Consider the following 18193-nt stretch of genomic DNA (forward strand, 5'->3'; position numbering starts at 1 on the left):
GAAAGTGGTCTAGTTTCATTCTTCTGCATGTTGCTGTCCAGTTCTCCCAGCACCACCTGCTAAAGAGACAGTCTTTTTTCCATCGGATACTCTTTTCTGCTTTGTCAAAAATTAATTGGTCGTACATTTGTGGGCCCAGTTCTGGGTTCTCTATTCTATTCCATTGGTCTACGTGTCTGTTTTTTGCCAACGCATGTGATGTTTAAGACTTGGAAATACTGCTCAGAAATTCTACCTAAGAAATGGAATTTCTGAAGTCTGTGCCCCTTAGCGTTTCAAGGATAGGATAATGTGTGTTAATAGGATAACGTGTGGTGGAGGCAAGAGCGCAGGCTGGCTGCTCCGGAGCAGCGTCTTTAACACAAGCCTCAAGTATCGTCCACTTGTTGTACGTCTCTTAACGTCTTCACAACTCCCCGCTTATCCTACACCTGCTGATACCCTCCCCCCTTCTGGAGCGCATGGTCTCCTGGTTGTCCCTCACGTTGCCCAATATTACTTATCTCCCTGAAGCTCATCCTTGTTCACCTCCTTTTCTCATGGCTCCACAGTGTGACACAAAATGTATCTGTGCAGAAAGAAATGCGATCTGTATGGTGGCCTTTTCATCCACATTTTGAGACGTTGAAACCTAAGCCCCAAATGTTGCTATAACTGTTAACTTGACTTAATAGAACAAAATGTGGTATAGTCTGGGTCTTTTTTATAAAAAGACCTATTACCGGGGCATCTGATTGGCTCGGTCAGTAGAACATGAGGCTCTTGGCCTCGGGGTTGTGAGTTCAAGCCCAATGTAGTGTGTAGAGATTACCTTATTATGTTTAAAAAGTTTTTTTAACATTTATTTATTTTTGAGAGAGAGAGAGAGAGAGAGAGAGAGAGACACAGAGTGTGAGCGGGGAAGCATCAGAGAGAGAGAGAGGGAGACACAGAATCGGAAGCTGGCTCCAGGCTCAGAGCTGTGAGCACAAAGCTCGATGTGGGGCTCGAACCCATGAACTGTGAGATCATGACCTGAGCTGAAGTTGGCTGCCTAACTGACTGAGCCACCCACGTGCCCTGAGATTACTTTAAAAAATAAAACCTTTAAAAATATTACTCTATTGCTGAGGCTTCTTTTTTGTAGTTAATAAATAAATAATAGCATCAATTTGCTTCTGGTTTTACATAAAACAGTGCTTTAAGGCCAATCCCAGATACAGCTCTGGAAAGTCACATCTGACCATGGAATACTACAAGGCAATGAGGAAGAATGAAATCTGGCCATTTGTAGGAAAGTGGATGGACCTCGAAGGTGTCATGCTAAATGAAATAAGTCAGGCAGAGAAGGACAGATACCATATGTTTGCACTCATAGGTCTCACAGGAGAAACCTAACCGAGGACCATGGTGGAGGGGAAAGGGGAAAATAGTTGGGGAGAGGGAAGGAGGCAAACTATGAGAGACTCTTGAATACTGAGAACAAACAGGGCTGATTGGGGAGGGGGAGAAGGGAAGGGAGGTGATGGGCATGGAGGAGGGCACTTGTGGGGATGATCACTGGGTATTATACAGAAACCAACTTGACCATAAACTATAAAAGAAAAAAAAAGAAAGAAAGTCACATCTCTTTACTAGATCAGAACTTTTTATTCCTTACTTACCTTCTATTTCTACAAGGCTGGGCTCCCTAACCAAAACCGTATTCTCAACTTGTGTGCCCACAGTCTCTGTTTCTACCCCAAGCTCTAGTGGCTGCTTGGCAATGTATATATTTCAAGTGGTATTCCCAAATATTCTAAATGATTATTTTCTTTATATTTTAGGGTCATTTTTGTGGCTTTCCATGATGTCTCAAAGCGTGGGTGATGATAACCCCAGTAGCTTAGACACTAATGAACCAGAAATTGAACCAGAAAACATGAGAGAGAAGTTCTTCAGGAACTTAGCAGTGTTGCTGGAAAACAAAAGTAATAATACCAAGATATTTTCCAAAGGAAAGTACTGTCAGTTAATTCAGGAAGTGAAAGAGGCTCAAGCAAAGGCAAGGAAGGAGTCTGTTGACTACCGTCGCTTAGCGAGGTTTGATGTGATCCTTGTGGAAGGAAATGAAAAGCTGATTGAGGCTATAAATGGGGAAACAGGTAAAGTTCGGTATTACTTACACAGCGAGGAGCTATTCGACATTCTGCACCACACGCATCTCAGCATTGGGCACGGTGGCCGTACCCGCATGGAAAAGGAGCTACAAGCCAAATACAAGAACATCACAAAAGAAGTTATAATGCTGTACCTGACACTCTGCAGACCATGCCAACAGAAACATTCGAAACTCAAGAAAGTTCTCACATCGAAGCCAATTAAGGAAGTTACTTCAAGATGCCAGGTGGATCTTATAGACATGCAATTAAATCCTGACGGAGAGTATAGGTTTATCATGCATTATCAGGACCTTCGTACAAAGTTGAGTTTTTTGCGGTCACTAAAATCTAAAAGGCCTAACGAAGTGGCACATGCCCTTTTGGATATTTTTACAATTATCGGAGCACCCAGTGTCCTACAGTCTGACAGTGGGAGAGAATTTTCAAGCCAGATTGTCAATGAACTCAGTAATATTTGGCCAGAGTTGAAAATTGTCCACGGGAAACCTCAGCCCTGTCAAAGCCAAACTTCTGTGAACCAAACTAATGAAGATATCCAAAACAGGATTATCTCCTGGATGCAAGCTAACAATTCATCACACTGGGCCGAGTTTTTGTGGTTCATTCAGATGATCCAAAATCAACCCTATCACAGAGGCATGCAATTGAATCCATTTGAAGGCACATTTAGCTCTGAGGCTAAGCCAGGCCTCTGTCCTCCTCAGTTAACCGAAGAACTCGTTACCAGCCCGAATCCAGAAAATGAATTTGAACTGGCCGACAAAGAATTAGAGAATCCGCCTGGAGCACAGTATGAAGAGAACGTAGAGACTGGAACTGATAGTAGTGATCTTGAAGAGAATCTTTCTGTTACTCCTATGGTGGCTCTGAAAAGCCCTCCTGAAAGCAGATTAAAAATTTTTTCCTGTGTAGTTTGTGAAAAAGAATGCTCAGGAGCTAATAGTTGCATATCATGTGATGGACGTGTCCATGCAGGCTGTGGGGTGCCGTCCCCTCACGGGCCTGTGGGCTGTCGTCACAGAGTAACATGCAGTCTTTGCCATGAGGCCACCACAATGAAAAGGAAACATGATGAGATACAAAGAAGTTTGACCGGTCAACCTTCCAAAATGCTAAAGCCATCAGAGACACCATTTTCATCAGATAAAGTAGGGGATTGGGTAAGAGTTTGAGTGCCTGCTGTGGATAAAAGTGGGGAAGAGCGTCATCACTCTTCACAGTGCTCGTGTTGAGTGGGAATGTGTGGCAGCATATATACTAAGTAAAAGCACAGGGTGGTCAACTTGGATTTGTTTCCTCCAGGGAAAAGCCCACTATTTCTAATCCTGCCCCCGCCCATTTATCAGACTGGAATTTAATAATGTCGAATGCTGCTTTACTTGTTCTGTGGGGTGATGACAGTCTCCTGCCCTGTCCTGGTGTCAGGAATTCCTTGGGAGGATAAAAAAGCTAAGATCCAGGGGGAAAATGGTGTGTGTGAGGATGTGTTTCTACAAGACGATGAACGTGGGAAAAGCTGAACTTACTGTTACTTGGGCAGAGAGGTCAGCCGAGAAAGGGCATCTTGGGTCATGTGAAGTGGTTAGGAAGAGCAAGGGATGGCAAGTTAGACTGCAGGATACAGGTTTGTGTTGAGGAAAAGTTCAGTTTTCAGATTTAAATGGAGAGCATGAGATAAGACCAAAGAGCTTTATTTTAAATCCGTAGATTCTATAAAGTAGGGTTAATATGTGTTCAGTGTAGAGTTTTGAAATACAGGGGCTACACCTCATTTGGACCAGTGGTACCTGAGTGTGATCTTCCCATCGGTGCTGGTCTGCAAACTTTATACCATCTACAGTGGGGCAAGTATACTAATCAAGAGTATTCAGAACTTTGCCACAATTTGACACTGCTGTAGCGCCCGGCACGTGACTACTGAACTCACGATTCTGAGTAGAATGCCGGCCGGTGTGGTGGCGGTCACTCACAGGGCGGGTCGTGTGCTGGCAGCTGCACAGAATCTGGCACAGTTACAGTACATGATATTTTATGGCTAGTTTGTCTGCTGTAACTTCATTTTAAAACCATTTTTAAATTTCCAGTTAAGCCTAGTTTTTAATTTGTAGCTTACCATTATTAGATAAAGGAGGAAAGTAACATTTGTGCTTACTTATTTTTAACCCTGATTTGCAGATGGCGAAACAAGCTTCACTAGACTTGTTTGTCAAGAAAAAACATAGACTTTCTGAGTCCGGCGGCAGGAGTAGAAGAAACAGTAAAGATGGAAGTCCGCCTGAGGAAGTGAAAGGCAGAAGAGTTCACACAGGTTTCACTCGGAAATATGACCCCTCATACATTGAGTTTGGGTTTATAGCTGTCATCGACGGTGACGTGCTGAAGCCACAGTGTATTATTTGTGGAGACATACTGGCTAATGAAGCAATGAAGCCATCAAAACTTAAGCGGCATTTATATTCAAAACATAAAGAAATAAGTTCACAACCGAAAGAATTCTTTGAAAGGAAGAGTAGTGAATTAAAGAGCCCACCGAAGCAGGTGCTCAGTGTTTCTCATATAAACATCAGTGCCTTGCGGGCTTCCTACAAGGTGGCGCTGCCAGTGGCCAAGTCCAAGACGCCTTACACGATCGCGGAGACGCTGGTCAAAGACTGCATCAAGGAGGTCTGCCTGGAGATGCTGGGGGAGTCGGCCGCCAAGAAGGTGGCTCAGGTGCCCCTGTCCAATGACACCATCGCCCGGCGCATTCAGGAGCTGGCCAGTGACATGGAGGACCAGCTCATAGAGCAAATAAAAGAAGCCAAGTACTTCTCGCTGCAGCTGGACGAGTGCAGAGATATCGCTAACATGATCGTCCTCCTGGTGTATGTGCGGTTTGAGCACGATGATGACATCAAGGAAGAATTCTTCTTTTCAGCCTCTTTACCAACAAACACAACTAGCTCAGGACTGTGTGAAGCTGTGAAGAATTACGTCATCAACAAGTGTGGTCTGGAATTTCAGTTTTGTGTGGGCGTGTCTTCTGACGGTGCGGCTTCAATGACCGGGAGATGTTCCGAGGTGGTGGCCCAGATTAAGGAGCTTGCTCCCGAGTGTAAAATAACACATTGCTTCATTCATCGAGAAGGTCTGGCCATGAAAAAGGTATCAGCTGAATTAAACAGTGTGCTTACTGACACAGTAAAAATTGTGAATTACGTGAAATCTAATGCATTAAATTCGAGATTGTTCTCTCTGTTGTGTGACAATATGGAAGCAGATCACAAGCAGCTGCTGCTGCACACGGAGATGCGGTGGCTGTCACGGGGGAAAGTTCTGTCGAGAATGTTTGAAATACGAAATGAACTCTTGGTGTTTCTGCACAGCAAGAAACCAGTTTGGTCCCAACTTTTCAAAGATGTGAACTGGACAGCCAGACTAGCTTACTTATCTGATATCTTCGGTATTTTTAATGATCTTAACGTTTCCATGCAAGGGAAGAATGCAACCTGTTTTTCAACGGCTGATAAGATTGAAGGACAAAAACAAAAGTTAGCAGCTTGGAGAAACAGAGTCTCTGCAAATTGTTATGACATGTTCCATAATTTAACAACAGTTATCCATGAAGTAGGTAATGACCTTGATATTGCCCGTCTGCGGAAAGTTATCGGCGAACATCTTACTAATTTGTTGGATTGTTTTGAATTCTATTTTCCATCGAAAGAAGATCCACGCATAGGGAACTCATGGATCCAAAATCCATTCCTCTCATCAAAAGATAACTTGAATTTAACAGTCACCCTGCAGGATAACTTGTTGAAGCTGGCTGCTGATGAAGGATTGAAAATGAATTTTGAAAATACAGCATCACTTCCTTCATTTTGGATAAAAGTTAAGAATGAGTATCCTGAGCTCGCTGAGGTTGCTTTAAAATCCCTTCTTCTGTTCCCCTCCACGTCCCTGTGTGAGTCCGGGTTCTCTACTTTAAGTGTCATTAAAACAAAGCACAGGAACAGTTTGAATATACATTATCCCCTGAGAGTAGCATTGTCGTCCATCCAGCCCAGGTTGGACAAACTAACAAGCAAGAAGCAAGCTCACTTGTCACATTAAAGACTTTAAGGTATTCAGTCAAAGTGTGTATATACACATTACGGAATATGAAAGTTATTAAAATAGCAATTCTGTATATAAATTGCCTATATGTACACTTTCAGTCACATGTACAGTTTTTATAATTCTTTTGTTACATTTGTTGTATTTATTAAAATGTAATTTTAAATGTTGCTTCTAATATTAAAAATTTGCATTTTGTATGTCTTTGTTACTGTTGTATTTCATTAGGATATGAAGATTTTAGGACGGCCTGGGATGGCAGTGAATTCTCTGAAATGACAGATTAGATCGGTGAAGGGAAGTGAGTTCGAGTCCAGAATTGGAATCTGGGTGGTCGGATGGGGAAGCTGATGTTCCGTTTCCTTTGTTGGTGCATGTTCACACACAGTGCTTACGTGGCCGAGGCCGGGGAGACACTTACCGAGTCATGGTGTCATGGCTTTGGATTCATATTGACAAATTCCGACCTCCTAGCGCTGGGGGATTGGGCCGTGGCGATGAGTTTAGGTCAGGTACAGAGTTGTGGGTTTTGCTTGAGCTGAGTGCTGTTGAGGTTCTGTGGGACAGAGCCAGGTATGACGAGCCCTTCAGGTAGATTTCATAACCTCTCCTGTGTGGAGACGATTCAGAGAAATGGCACCCATATCTGCTGTCTTGTCTGCACTCAGGATTACGGCAGACAGACTAGGAGCACAAGGCAGTTTCTTTAGGGGAAAAACATGCCAAGATCCTTGAAGAAAATGAGTCTTCCTAGACGGGGCAACAACATAACAGTAAGTGCTTATTTTCAAAGAAATGTAACATTGAGAGTTGAAGAAGGGAAAGATACGTAGTCATACGAAATGTCACTATTAAGTTATTAAAAAGTTGCATTGGACTGGATCCCATTTTAGAAAGTGGAGGAAACCTTTTTCACATTCAAGTTTGACACTTTAGTAGGACTATATTTTATTGTGTGTGTTTAATAAAATCTTACAGCTTTTCAGAAGAAGTGGTAGTGGTGGACAGATGTATGCGACAGTGGTTCAGTTTCTTCCGCCTACATTTTGTGTGTCCTCTCTCCTATCTGACTATATTTTGGAGCTAAGGGACTTACATTTAAAAATTTTTACCATTTGTTTTATTGATTGAATAAAGTATTGTGCTTCCAATTTTCAATTTTAAAAAGCAGTATATGTGTGTGACTTTATATTTATTTCTGTAAATGCTTTACCTGGGAGAAAATAGATTGATGGACATAAAGGATACATTTTAAAAGAGAACTAAGTCCTCTTATTTTATCTGTAAGAAATATGAGGTATTGGATATCTGAGACCAGAATTAGAATCAAATGGACAAAATATTTGGTGTGATTTTTGGCCTTCTCAGATACTTTCTTTAGATGGCTCCCTATTTGTCCTGCAAATGACTCTCTATCAGGAGGCTGAATCACTTTACCTTCACCTTTTTAACATTTAGGAATATTTGACTTTCCTCTGTTCCCTCCTCTCTGTGTTTTATTACCTTCCTGTACAGCGTTTTAGGTCAACAGCTGTACGGAGGTGCCATTTACATGAAATCTTAATGGAATGACTAGTGAGTTTGTAAGTCACGTGATCTTTTTCTTCCTATTTTCTGCTTGTTTTGCAGTGAGTTCGCATGTCTGTAGACATGTGGTGTTTGCATACACCACGAAGGTAATTGCCTCTTTTCTTGTGTGCACATAGGACTGTTATGTGCTTGCTTCCATTCATTATTTATGGATGTGCTGTTTTTTAGTTGTATTTGTACTTATTTGTGTACAACAGGATGTGGTGTTGAACTTTTCCTGGCAACTCCAGAGGCCTAGGAGATGCTAAGTGCCTCTGATTCTAAAGACATGTTAGCATGAGGGGCACCTGGGTCGGTGACTTCTGCTCAGGTCATGATCTCACAGTTCATGAGTTCAAGCCCCTCATTGGGCTCTATGCTGACAGCACAGCCTGAAGCCTGCTTCAGATTCTTTGTCTCTTTCTCTCTCTGTCCCTCCCCCGCTGGTGCTCCCTCTCTCTCTCTCAAAAATCACTTAAAAAAATTTTTTTAACTTAAAAAAAATGAGCAGAACCAGGAACCTGCCCTGACTCCTTTCTGCCAGGAAATCACTTGTAAGTGATGCTTCAGGATGAGGAATCTTGCGTTTCATTCCCAGATTGGGTGTCGTCGGGTTAGGCCAGGGGTGTGTGCTCGTGAGCAGGAAAAAGAGGTCGGAGAGCGATGGTTAGACCTGCAGCAGATCAGCTCACAGTCCCACAGTTTGAGGTGGCAAAGGGATGCAGGTTCCCTGTGGGTCAAGTTGACACCAAGGAGTGCAAGTCCGAGCTGCACAGAGCGGTCCTGCGGCAGGGGAGCCCTCCGGCCAAGGCTGCCACAGGTGCAGCTGCTGGGGGTTGAAGGGGGTGAAAGAGGTCAGGCTGAAGGTCAGTTCTCTTTCTATACATACTTTGGGCACGGCCCCCATAAATGCCCTCCAGGGTCAAATCAGGGAGCAGGTGACCGGCTGACTCTGTGTGTGTGTGTGTGTATGTGTGAGTGCATATACATACTTGGACATCTTCCCATGAACCTGTCCCCTAGCGAGGTTTACTGTCGTGAGTAGGGCTGAGTTAGGGGGAAGCAGGTCAGAAGAGGGATGTGCACTTGAGACTGTGAGATGTTAAGCCCCCATTCAGAGGACCCGCTCCCCCTCAGCTCTCCTGGTGATAAGCCAGAAAAGAAGAGAGTGAGGAGGAAACCCAGGGCTGGGCTTTGTGCGGGTAGCGGGAGGGAGAAGCTGAGTGGTACTTGTGGTGCAGTGTGGGCTCCGGCCTCCCCCCTGGGCTGGCCGGTCTGAGAAGGATGCAGACACCCGGAAGGATCTTGAGTGCGGTTAGGAGGCGCCCATCAGTGGTGTCCTGTGCCCTCCTGCAGGGGACCTGGTGGGAACCAGCAGCTGGAGGAGGAAAGGAGCCCAGTTTGTGCCCCTCCTGGGCCCTCCTAAGTAATACCTTCCAGAAGGTCTTGTCTGCTGTTCACACCAAGAGAGAAAGATTATTGTGAAAGGTCCAAGCATGATAGAATTAGAAATTATTATGATGAGGAAATAAAACATTCATTTACTGGCTCACAGAACGTGCTATGTGCTTTGTATTCTGATATACTTGTGTTAAGTTGAATACAACTGGTTTATTTTTAAAGTTTATTTTTGAGAGAGAAAGAGAGAGGGAGGGAGAGGGAGACAGACAGCGTGAGTGGGGGAGGGGCAGAGAGACAGGGAGACACAGAATCGGAAGCAGCTCCAGGCTCTGAGCTGTCAGCACAAAGCCCGACGTGGGGCTCAAATCCATGAACTGTGAGATCATGACCTGAGCAAAGTCGGGTGCTTAACCAACTGAGCCACCCAGGCGCCCAACAACCAATTTATTATTATTTCTTATTGATTGATATAATTATGCTTTTAATTAAGCCTTGGGTTCATTATAAAATGTAAGAAGGAAAAGAGCAGGAGGCCATTACGGATTGTATGACCTACAAGAGTGTGATTATGATTATGATGTGCTTTGTCGTAATAAACGCAAGTTAATTCCTGACTGAAATCTCTTTTGCGACTTTAGGAAGGAACATTTTCCAAACCACCATTTCCCATCGGAAAGATCTCTCATAGTTAGCTCGGGAGCCGAGGGGAGCAGAGTACAGGGCTCGTGGGCGCCGTCTGGTGGAGAGGAGGCCGGTTCACAGGGACGGACCCAGGTAAGGAGCGCAGCCCTCGCCTGGGAGACAGGGGGAAGCCCTGAAGGGACCCTAAATAGAAGGTGACCTGCATTTCGGTTTAGCAAGGTTTCTCTGCCTGCAGTATGGGAGGCCATGCGTCCTGTGTGATCGATCCAGAGATAGTGGTGTGGACGGGGACATGTCACTAAGGAGGAAAGCAAAGGGACATATTTGAAAGGCTCAGTGTTATAAAGGTGCCAGTTTCCAATCCTACTGAATATACTTGTAGAGGTTTTATGCAATATAACAAGTATCCATACATATAAGAGCAAAAGGTCAGACTGGCTAAGAATGTTAAAAATAAAAAGAGGTGAGGAAACTCGCTTATTCTCACCCCAAACATGAAAACTTATTGTAAAGCTATCATGCGTGCTGTTATGAAGACAGAGACAGACAGACAAACCACCGTGGGGTCATAGGGCTCCCAGGAGCGGCCCCACTGATACGTGGGAACCTGGGACGGCAGAACTATTCCCACTCAGTGGAGAAAAGGAAAAACTGACTATCCATTTGGGAGAGTGTGAAATTGGACCCTGCATCCTAAATGCATTAGAGACTTAAATGTGAAACACAATGCTGTAAAACTTCTTAAATAAGTTATTATTCAGTGAGCTTGAAGATGTCAGTGCCCTGCAGTCTTACCACGTCCAGTGTTGGCATGTGTCGGGCACTGGAGAAGCCGGGCACCTGGATGGTGATGACATCAGAGCGTGTAAGAGCCCAAGTTGGAAACAACCCAAATGTCCATTCGCAGAAGAAAATGTGGGAAAGTCCATTCCTGAACTTGAGGAAGGAATTGATTTCTTAAGATGGAAAAATATAAGCCATGAAAAAATCAAATTAAACTTTATTAAAATTATTAGCTTCTGTTTATCTTAGATACATACCATAAAGTGTTAGATCACGAAGCAGAACTCTAGGGGTGGACACCTGCCACATACTCGCTTGACAAAGGATACTGCAAACATGGAGGAAAGACAAGAACTAAATAGAAAAGTTAGCAAAATAAGTACTTCAAAGGAGAGAAACCCAATGGCCAACGGATGTAAAAAGATACTCAAAATCATTTGTAATCATGGAATGTGTATTTAAATTACAATGAAATACTGTTTTTGATTGGCCCAAATGAAAGTATCAAATGTTAGCAAGAATGTGGATCAGTCACAGGCCCGAGGCATGTTGGTGTAGCCACCTTGGGGAACACTTGACATTATCCAGTGAGTGAAGGTGTCTCCTGCAGTCTGACCGCGTCCACTGTTGGCGTGTGTCGGGCACTGGGGAAGCCGGGCACCTGAGTGGTGATGACATCCGAGCGGGTTAGAGCCCAGTGGGAAACAACCCGAATGTCTGCTCACAGAATACAACGTACTATGTTACTCAGCAGTTAGATTGCAGTAGTAAAATTGCATCATCACTGAGAGAATTTGAGAGATGTGATGAAATATATATATGTCAAAATTCATCAAAAGTATGTGATTAAAATGGTTGCATCTTATTATTTGTATGGTATACCTCAATAAAGTTGACTTGAAAAGGCATGTGACTTGGGGGCGCCTGAGTGGCTCAGTCGGTTGAGCATCTGTCTCTTGATCTTAGCTCAGGTCTTTATCTCAGGGTCTTGAGTTCAAGCCCCATGTTGGGCTCTATGCTGAGCATGAAGCCTACTCATAGGTGGAACTTAAGAAACAAAACTGATGAACAGAGGGGAAGGGAAAGAAAAATAAGATAAAAACAGAGAGTGAGGCAGACCATAAGGGACTCTTAAATACAGAGAACAAACTGAGGGTTGCTGGGAGGTGGGGGGATGGGCTGGATGGGGGATGGGCACTGGGTGTTGTATGCAAGTGATGAATCACTAAATTCTACTCCTGAAGCCAAGACCACACTGTGTGTTAACTAAACACACACACACACACACACACACACACGTTACCTATAATTACACACATCAACATGGGTGAAAATTAGAACATAATATTGAAAGAGAAAGCAAAGTTGCAGAAGAATACTGAAGTATTGTTCCATTTATATATTTAAAAAAAGCGTTAGGAAGTTTTTAAAGTGTGAAAACCCAAATGAGAGATACGATGTGGTAAAAATGTAAAGAAAAGAAGATGTTACAAAATATGAAAACGGAGTTTCTGTGAGGGGTGCCCTGTGTTGGGTGGGAGGAAGGACGCGGGGACGGGGGACTCGGGGACGTGGGGACGCGGGGACGCGGGGACAGAGAGAGGACTCCAGGAGGATCGCTCTGGTCATGGTTTGTTTCTCAGCGTGGGTGGTGAATACAACAGTGTTCAAAGCAGTGGGTTTTTTAAACGCCTTGTACATGAGCTATAAACTTTGATATCTTTTTAAAGTTTAAGGTACAAAATAGTTGATAGAGTATAAATCTGACAAAAGTGATGCTGATGACGGGACGAAAAGATTTTAAAAAGGAAAATGATGAAAGAACTGACGTTATGAAGGAGAGACTGAGACTCTCCCACATCTGTTTATAAGAAGAGAAGTGAGAGACGGGGCAGTGAGGGACCTTTCAAGGGATGAAACGTAAGACTCTTCTAGAATTGGGAACAGCCCGAGCCCTCAAAATCAAGCTCTCAAACCAGCCCAAAGCCAGATAAATAAAACTAAATTTGTATGGAGATCCATTATAATGAGAAGATATATATTAAAAGCAACTACGGATTTAAAAATAACAACAAAATAAAATTGACTTAGGATAGGTTTTTCAACAGCCATAACAGAAGCTAGAAGAAACTGAAAAAGTTTTCAAAGAGCTGGGGGAAAAAACCTGTCCCCTAAGACAGATGAAAGCCACCGGCCACTGTTGTGTTCAAGAATCAGAGGAGTGCAAACGTGGTCACAAGTGTCGGGAGAGACGCGATTCCAACAAACTTTCAAAAAACAACAACTATTAAAGACATAGCTAAGAATAAAATTAAACCATGAAGGAAAAACTAAGCTCAACAGGGATAAGCAAAGAAAATAATAAACATCTGGGAGATCTAAACATTTACTGTAAGATAATTTAGCAATCGTGTAATTTTGGGGTAAAAACACCAAGAAGGAACTTAAAATGCTAAACAACAAGTAGTTAAGGAGAACAGAGTGCTGAGAAGACATCTGATTTCCTTTAACTTCTCTCCAACAAATGCAGTTTCCTAGTGACGAGATATTTCAGTTAAAGTCCGAATGGCAACCACTATTAAAATGTATGAATTTGATAGGAGAGCTTCTTGTTTATCTGAGCAAATAAACTAACCAGAAATTCAGATTTCTGATGGCAGGATGGAGATACGCATGTATCCAACCTAGGCTGACTGTAACCCGTCCGTGTTTTTTGTACCTGTGCAGGGATTGGCACACTAATATACCCAATCTTTCTTCACAACAAAGAATAGCGACTTTATCTTCTGAAGAGCACTGAGTCAACCCTCACCTTCTCTAAGATTTCTGCGTCATTACAAATACCTCCTGCCGATCTCTCTGACTTTGCCCTCACACCCATTCAGTCTACTCTCAGCAGCCAGAGAGATTCTCTTAAAGTGCAGATTAAATTCTATCACTCTGCTCAACACCCTGCTTGACTCCCCAGCGCCTTCCAAGCAAAACGCAAACCGTGCAGCAGCTTGGACTGCCTTACATGATCCGTCCCTCCCTGCCCTGGTTTCCTATTCTCTCCTTACAAATTTGTTTCCCACTAGAATATGGTAGCCATGAGAGGATTTCTTTTAAACATGTATTTATTTTCAGAGAGATGGGGTGGAGGGGCAGAGAGAGAGGGAGACACAGCATCTCAGGCAGGCTCCAGGCTCTGAGCTGTCAGCACAGAACCTGACACTGGGCTCGAACCCATGGACTGTGAGATCATGACCTGAGCCGAAGTGGACACTCAACTGAATGAGACACCCAGGCACCCCAAGAATATGAGGTTTTTAATCTATTTTGTTCATTGCTGTATCCCCTTGACCTAGAAAAATGCCTAGCACGTGGTAATGTTCAATCAATACTTGGTGAGTAAATGAACAAATAGAGGTCAGTTTAGGGACTCAGGATTGTATTCATATTTCAGATTGTAACAAGTGGTAATATTGCTTCCATTTATGATAATTTGCCTTACATTTTCCATGTGAAAATTGCCTTCATAAGTCAAGGGAAGATTATATCATAAAAATGGTATTTCAAAAGAGAAAGTAAAAGTGACCTCTGGGATAGGAAGCTCTTTTTAAAAATTTTTTTAATGTTTTTTATTTATTTTTGACAGAGAAAGACAGTACAAGTAGGGGAGGGTCAGAGAGAGAGGGAGATACAGAATCCAAAGCAGGCCCCAGGCTCTGAGCTAGCTGTCAGCACAGAGCCTGACGCAGGGCTTGAACCCATGAGCTGTGAGATCATGACCTGAGCCGAAGCCAGACGCTTAGCCAACTGAGCCACCCAGGCACCCCTAGGAAGCTAACTCTTTGGAACAAATAAAGGCCTTTATTTCAGTACTTTCACCGAAACATAAATCCTGGATATATTATTTAAATGTACTTTTTAAATGTTAGGATAAATTTAGATGATAACTGTGTAATTAGTGGGAGGGAAAGTCATCAAAGAATGACTCCCAAGAAAGTTACCATAAAGAAGCAAGTATTGGATTTAACCCCACTGAAAATTTATAATTCTATATTGAAATATGCTATTAATATTAAAAATTAATAATTGGGAATACATTTTGAATACATAGAGAAATATACTTAGTCTATTATATGTTTGATAGTGATCTTTTGAATAAATAAGAAAAGTGTTAAACAGCATAAAAGAGAAAAGATATGGGTCAAGGATCCCAGTGGCTTAAAGTAAGACCTTTGCTCATCACATGTCTCTTGTTTGGCTGAACTGGGGTTGGCTGGGCTTTCTGTGTTATGCCCACGTCTCCATGTGTCTCCTAATTCCAACCAGCAGCCCTTCTGGTGCCCTTCTGCTGGTGCAATGCAGACGGGCTGGAGAACTTGGCCATGACTTTGGACGCCCCAGCTAGGAACCACACGCTCTCTGTCCACCCACATCCCGTTGGTCAAATCAAGTCCAGTTGCTCAACCCGGTGTCGGTGGAGTGGGAGAGTGTACCTCGTTTTTAGGGGGGACATAGCAAGGCCAAAAACGTTAAAAAAACAAGCCACCCAGAATATTCAGCTAAAAGTCTTTTAAATCATAAACACGGTTTTTAAAATGTAGCAAGATGAAGTGGTCTCAGGATTATTTCAATAACCCGGAAGTGTGGCCAGGGAGCCAGGTTGTCCGAGTTCTCTCCTCTCCTCTGTCTGTTGGTCTTTGTCCTGAGGTTTGTCGTCAGAGGTGGTAGCTGGCTTTCGCAGCGTCACTCATAGAAAAACAGCTACGTAGGAAAGAACCTTCTCTCAAAACTCTCTTCCCCCAGCAAGGAAAAGTCTTTTCCGGAACCTTCAGTGGATTTCCCGTTCAACTAAACAGCCATAATTGGGTCACATAACTACCCTGCACAAACCTTTACTTAAGGGGAAGAGGATTGCCATGGCTGGCTTAGAAAAATCCGGATTCATCTCCTGTACCAGGGCATCGCCACACAGCAGGAATCCTATCACCCAGGTGGCAGAGAATGGCAGCGAGAGGCAGCCACCCGGGGCCCCCAGTGGTGTCACCGTGCCAACAGCCGTGCTTGCTGGACGGGGACCTTCTTGGGGCTTACAGCCTCTCACGACAATGTAGAAATAAGCATGGAAACATTTAAAAAATCGGTAATATTTGACCAACAGCTAGAATTTTTAGAGAAGTATGTAATCTATGCCCCAAATCTAATTGTGAGATTAATATGTTAGGATAGTTTATATCACTCTACACAAAAGAAATCATCCAGGAGCCAACTTCGCAGGAACCGTTAAGTAATGTTTCTCTGATACATTTAGATACTAAGCAGTCTTTATAATAAACATATAAATGTTCAAATGGTCAAAAATTGGTCAAAACATTGTGTGAACTGAAAAAAGATTATAAGACAGTTTATGTTGCACAATCCTAAGTTGGGAATTGCATTTCACGTGTAGTAAGGAGTCTGAAGAGTTATTGCCTCAAACTTTTAACAGCAGACATCAAGACAGGGAACGGATTTTGCAAACTCATTAAGTCATGAATGCATCTAGGAACATAAGCTTAAAAATACTCTAATGCAACTTTGGCTAAAATAAATTTATTTTTAAAATTATAATCACAATAGAATTTAATTCAAAAATCTTGAAAGAAAAAGGCGATGGTTTACTCAATTGCTTTTGAAAATACAAAGTCATTACTTTTTGTTACAAAGAAAGAGGAGAGGATTGGAAAATATTTCCACTCCCGTTGCTACAGAAACATAGAGCATTTACCAGGTGGAATTAAGGTCATATTAAAGTTTTATGTAGGTATAATTTAATTTAATATGTATTAAATACATTAAAACATATTTATATAATTTATATGTATAAATATAATCTTCTCATCAACAAATTGAGTTCTTGGCTAATTCATTCGCTGAGATGAGAAAAACTCTCCTATTAAATTCAAGGATTTTAATAGTAGTTGCCTAATGTTAGGACTTGTTAATCAAATATTTTGTTATAGGAAACTGTTTATTAAGGATAATGATTAATGTTTATTTACTTTTGAAAGACAGAGAGACAGAGCGTGAACAGGGGAGGGGCATAGAGAGAGGGAGACACAGACTCCGAAGCAGGCTCCAGACTCCGAGGTGTCAGCCCGATGCGGGGCTCAAACCCACGAACCGTGAGATTATGACCTGAGCCAAGGTCGGCCACTTAAATGACTGAGCCACCCAGGTGCCCCAAGGATATATGATTAAAAAATTGAGTTTGTTCCTTAAAATTATGAATTATGTTTTTTCCAACCAATTTCCATGCTAGTCCTGGTTAACTAACCCACTCTAAGCTTCCTGATCTTGTTATGCTTAATTTCACATATCCATAAAACCAGATGTTCTCTGTGAGTTAGGAAAAGTATCTTGTCCAGACCTTTGATAGAAATACAGATCTCTCCTCTTTTAAAGGAGAAGGAAGTTTTCTTCATGTTGAAGGATAATCACTGGAAAGCAGTAGGGGTAGAAATGAAACCGGACACTATTTCACAAAGAACATATCGGTTCTTTTATACATATTATATATAGTAGCAGTTTCTGTAGAAAATTTGTATATATCTGATTTTTACAAAAACACTTCCATAATAAGTGCGTAAAAATTTTGCCTAATCCCCATGTGGCCTACCTTTGACCTCAGGACAGTTACTGATGTTATTTCAGTGATTTAAGACCAAGACCCAGAGAAGATCTGTTTACGAGGAATAGACAAAAAAAGATAACCTTTTTGGACTTGATAAGTTTGAGGTATTTGTTGGGAAAATCAGAGGTCCAACAGAAGGCTAAATTACGAATTTAGAGTTGGACGAAAGGTTTTGACCAGCATGAAACTCAGTGAGATAATCTAAAGGAGAATGAGATGTATGGAATGGTGGGAGAAATTCCTAGGACCAGACTCTTGGAATGCTGTATTTAAGAGTCTGGCAGGAAAAAAAATCACTCAACAAGACCTGGGGAAGGAATAGTAAGAAGCAAGGAGAGACGTGGGGATAAGATTTTAACAGGAGCCAAGGAACGAGAGGTAGGCATGAAAGCGATGGCCGACTCCATGAAATCCTCGGTAAAATGAAGGCTGGGGAGGCGAACAGGAGTGTGAAGTGAGATTCGTAGCCCGTCCGCTCGGCCCCGCGGCCGGCCTGCTGCTGCCCCCCCCCCACCTGCACTCTCCCCATGCGGATGCCCGCCCCGACCAGGACCGGCCGCTTCCTGTCGCACACCCGACGCGCCGGCTCCTGGCTGCCTCTTCAAGGATTTTCAGCTGTGGCGGAAAGGAGAGCATCAGGACGCATCCTGGCTGTCGGGGTAAGCCCAGTCATAAAACTTTAGAGCTTCTCTTTCACGTAACGATAAGCTATTGTCCAGTAAAAGAGAAGAAAGCTTGAAAGACACGAAACTGAACATTTTCAACACAGGGAGGAGATGAGCAAACGAAGGAAGTTTTTTAAAGAAAATAGAAAACCACTGGGATTTGAAAATGAGAGAGAATACTGGATGGTCGTTGTGGTAGATGATGATTATTCAGACGTGTTTGCTGCCTCTTCCGG

The 18193-nt window shown here is 42.8% G+C and overlaps 1 protein-coding gene across 2 annotated transcripts in view; it reads left to right on the top strand.

Moving 5' to 3' along the window:
- The window catches only part of ZBED9 (zinc finger BED-type containing 9), an 18759-nt gene extending 11358 nt beyond the window's left edge, over positions 1-7401 (top strand). Inside the window, exons 3-4 of one of the 2 annotated variants that reach the window (XM_029945334.1) lie at positions 1806-3301; positions 4317-7401. In XM_029945334.1, the coding sequence (XP_029801194.1) occupies positions 1806-3301; positions 4317-6233 (3413 nt within the window). In that variant the 3' untranslated portion in view covers positions 6234-7401. The remainder of the gene's footprint in view (positions 1-1805; positions 3302-4316) is intronic. The other variant, XM_029945335.1, reaches the window with a different exon arrangement.
- Positions 7402-18193: the final 10792 nt, after the last annotated feature.

Source organism: Suricata suricatta, chromosome 7, assembly GCF_006229205.1.
Source record: "Suricata suricatta isolate VVHF042 chromosome 7, meerkat_22Aug2017_6uvM2_HiC, whole genome shotgun sequence".
Classification (NCBI taxonomy): Eukaryota; Metazoa; Chordata; class Mammalia; order Carnivora; family Herpestidae; genus Suricata; species Suricata suricatta.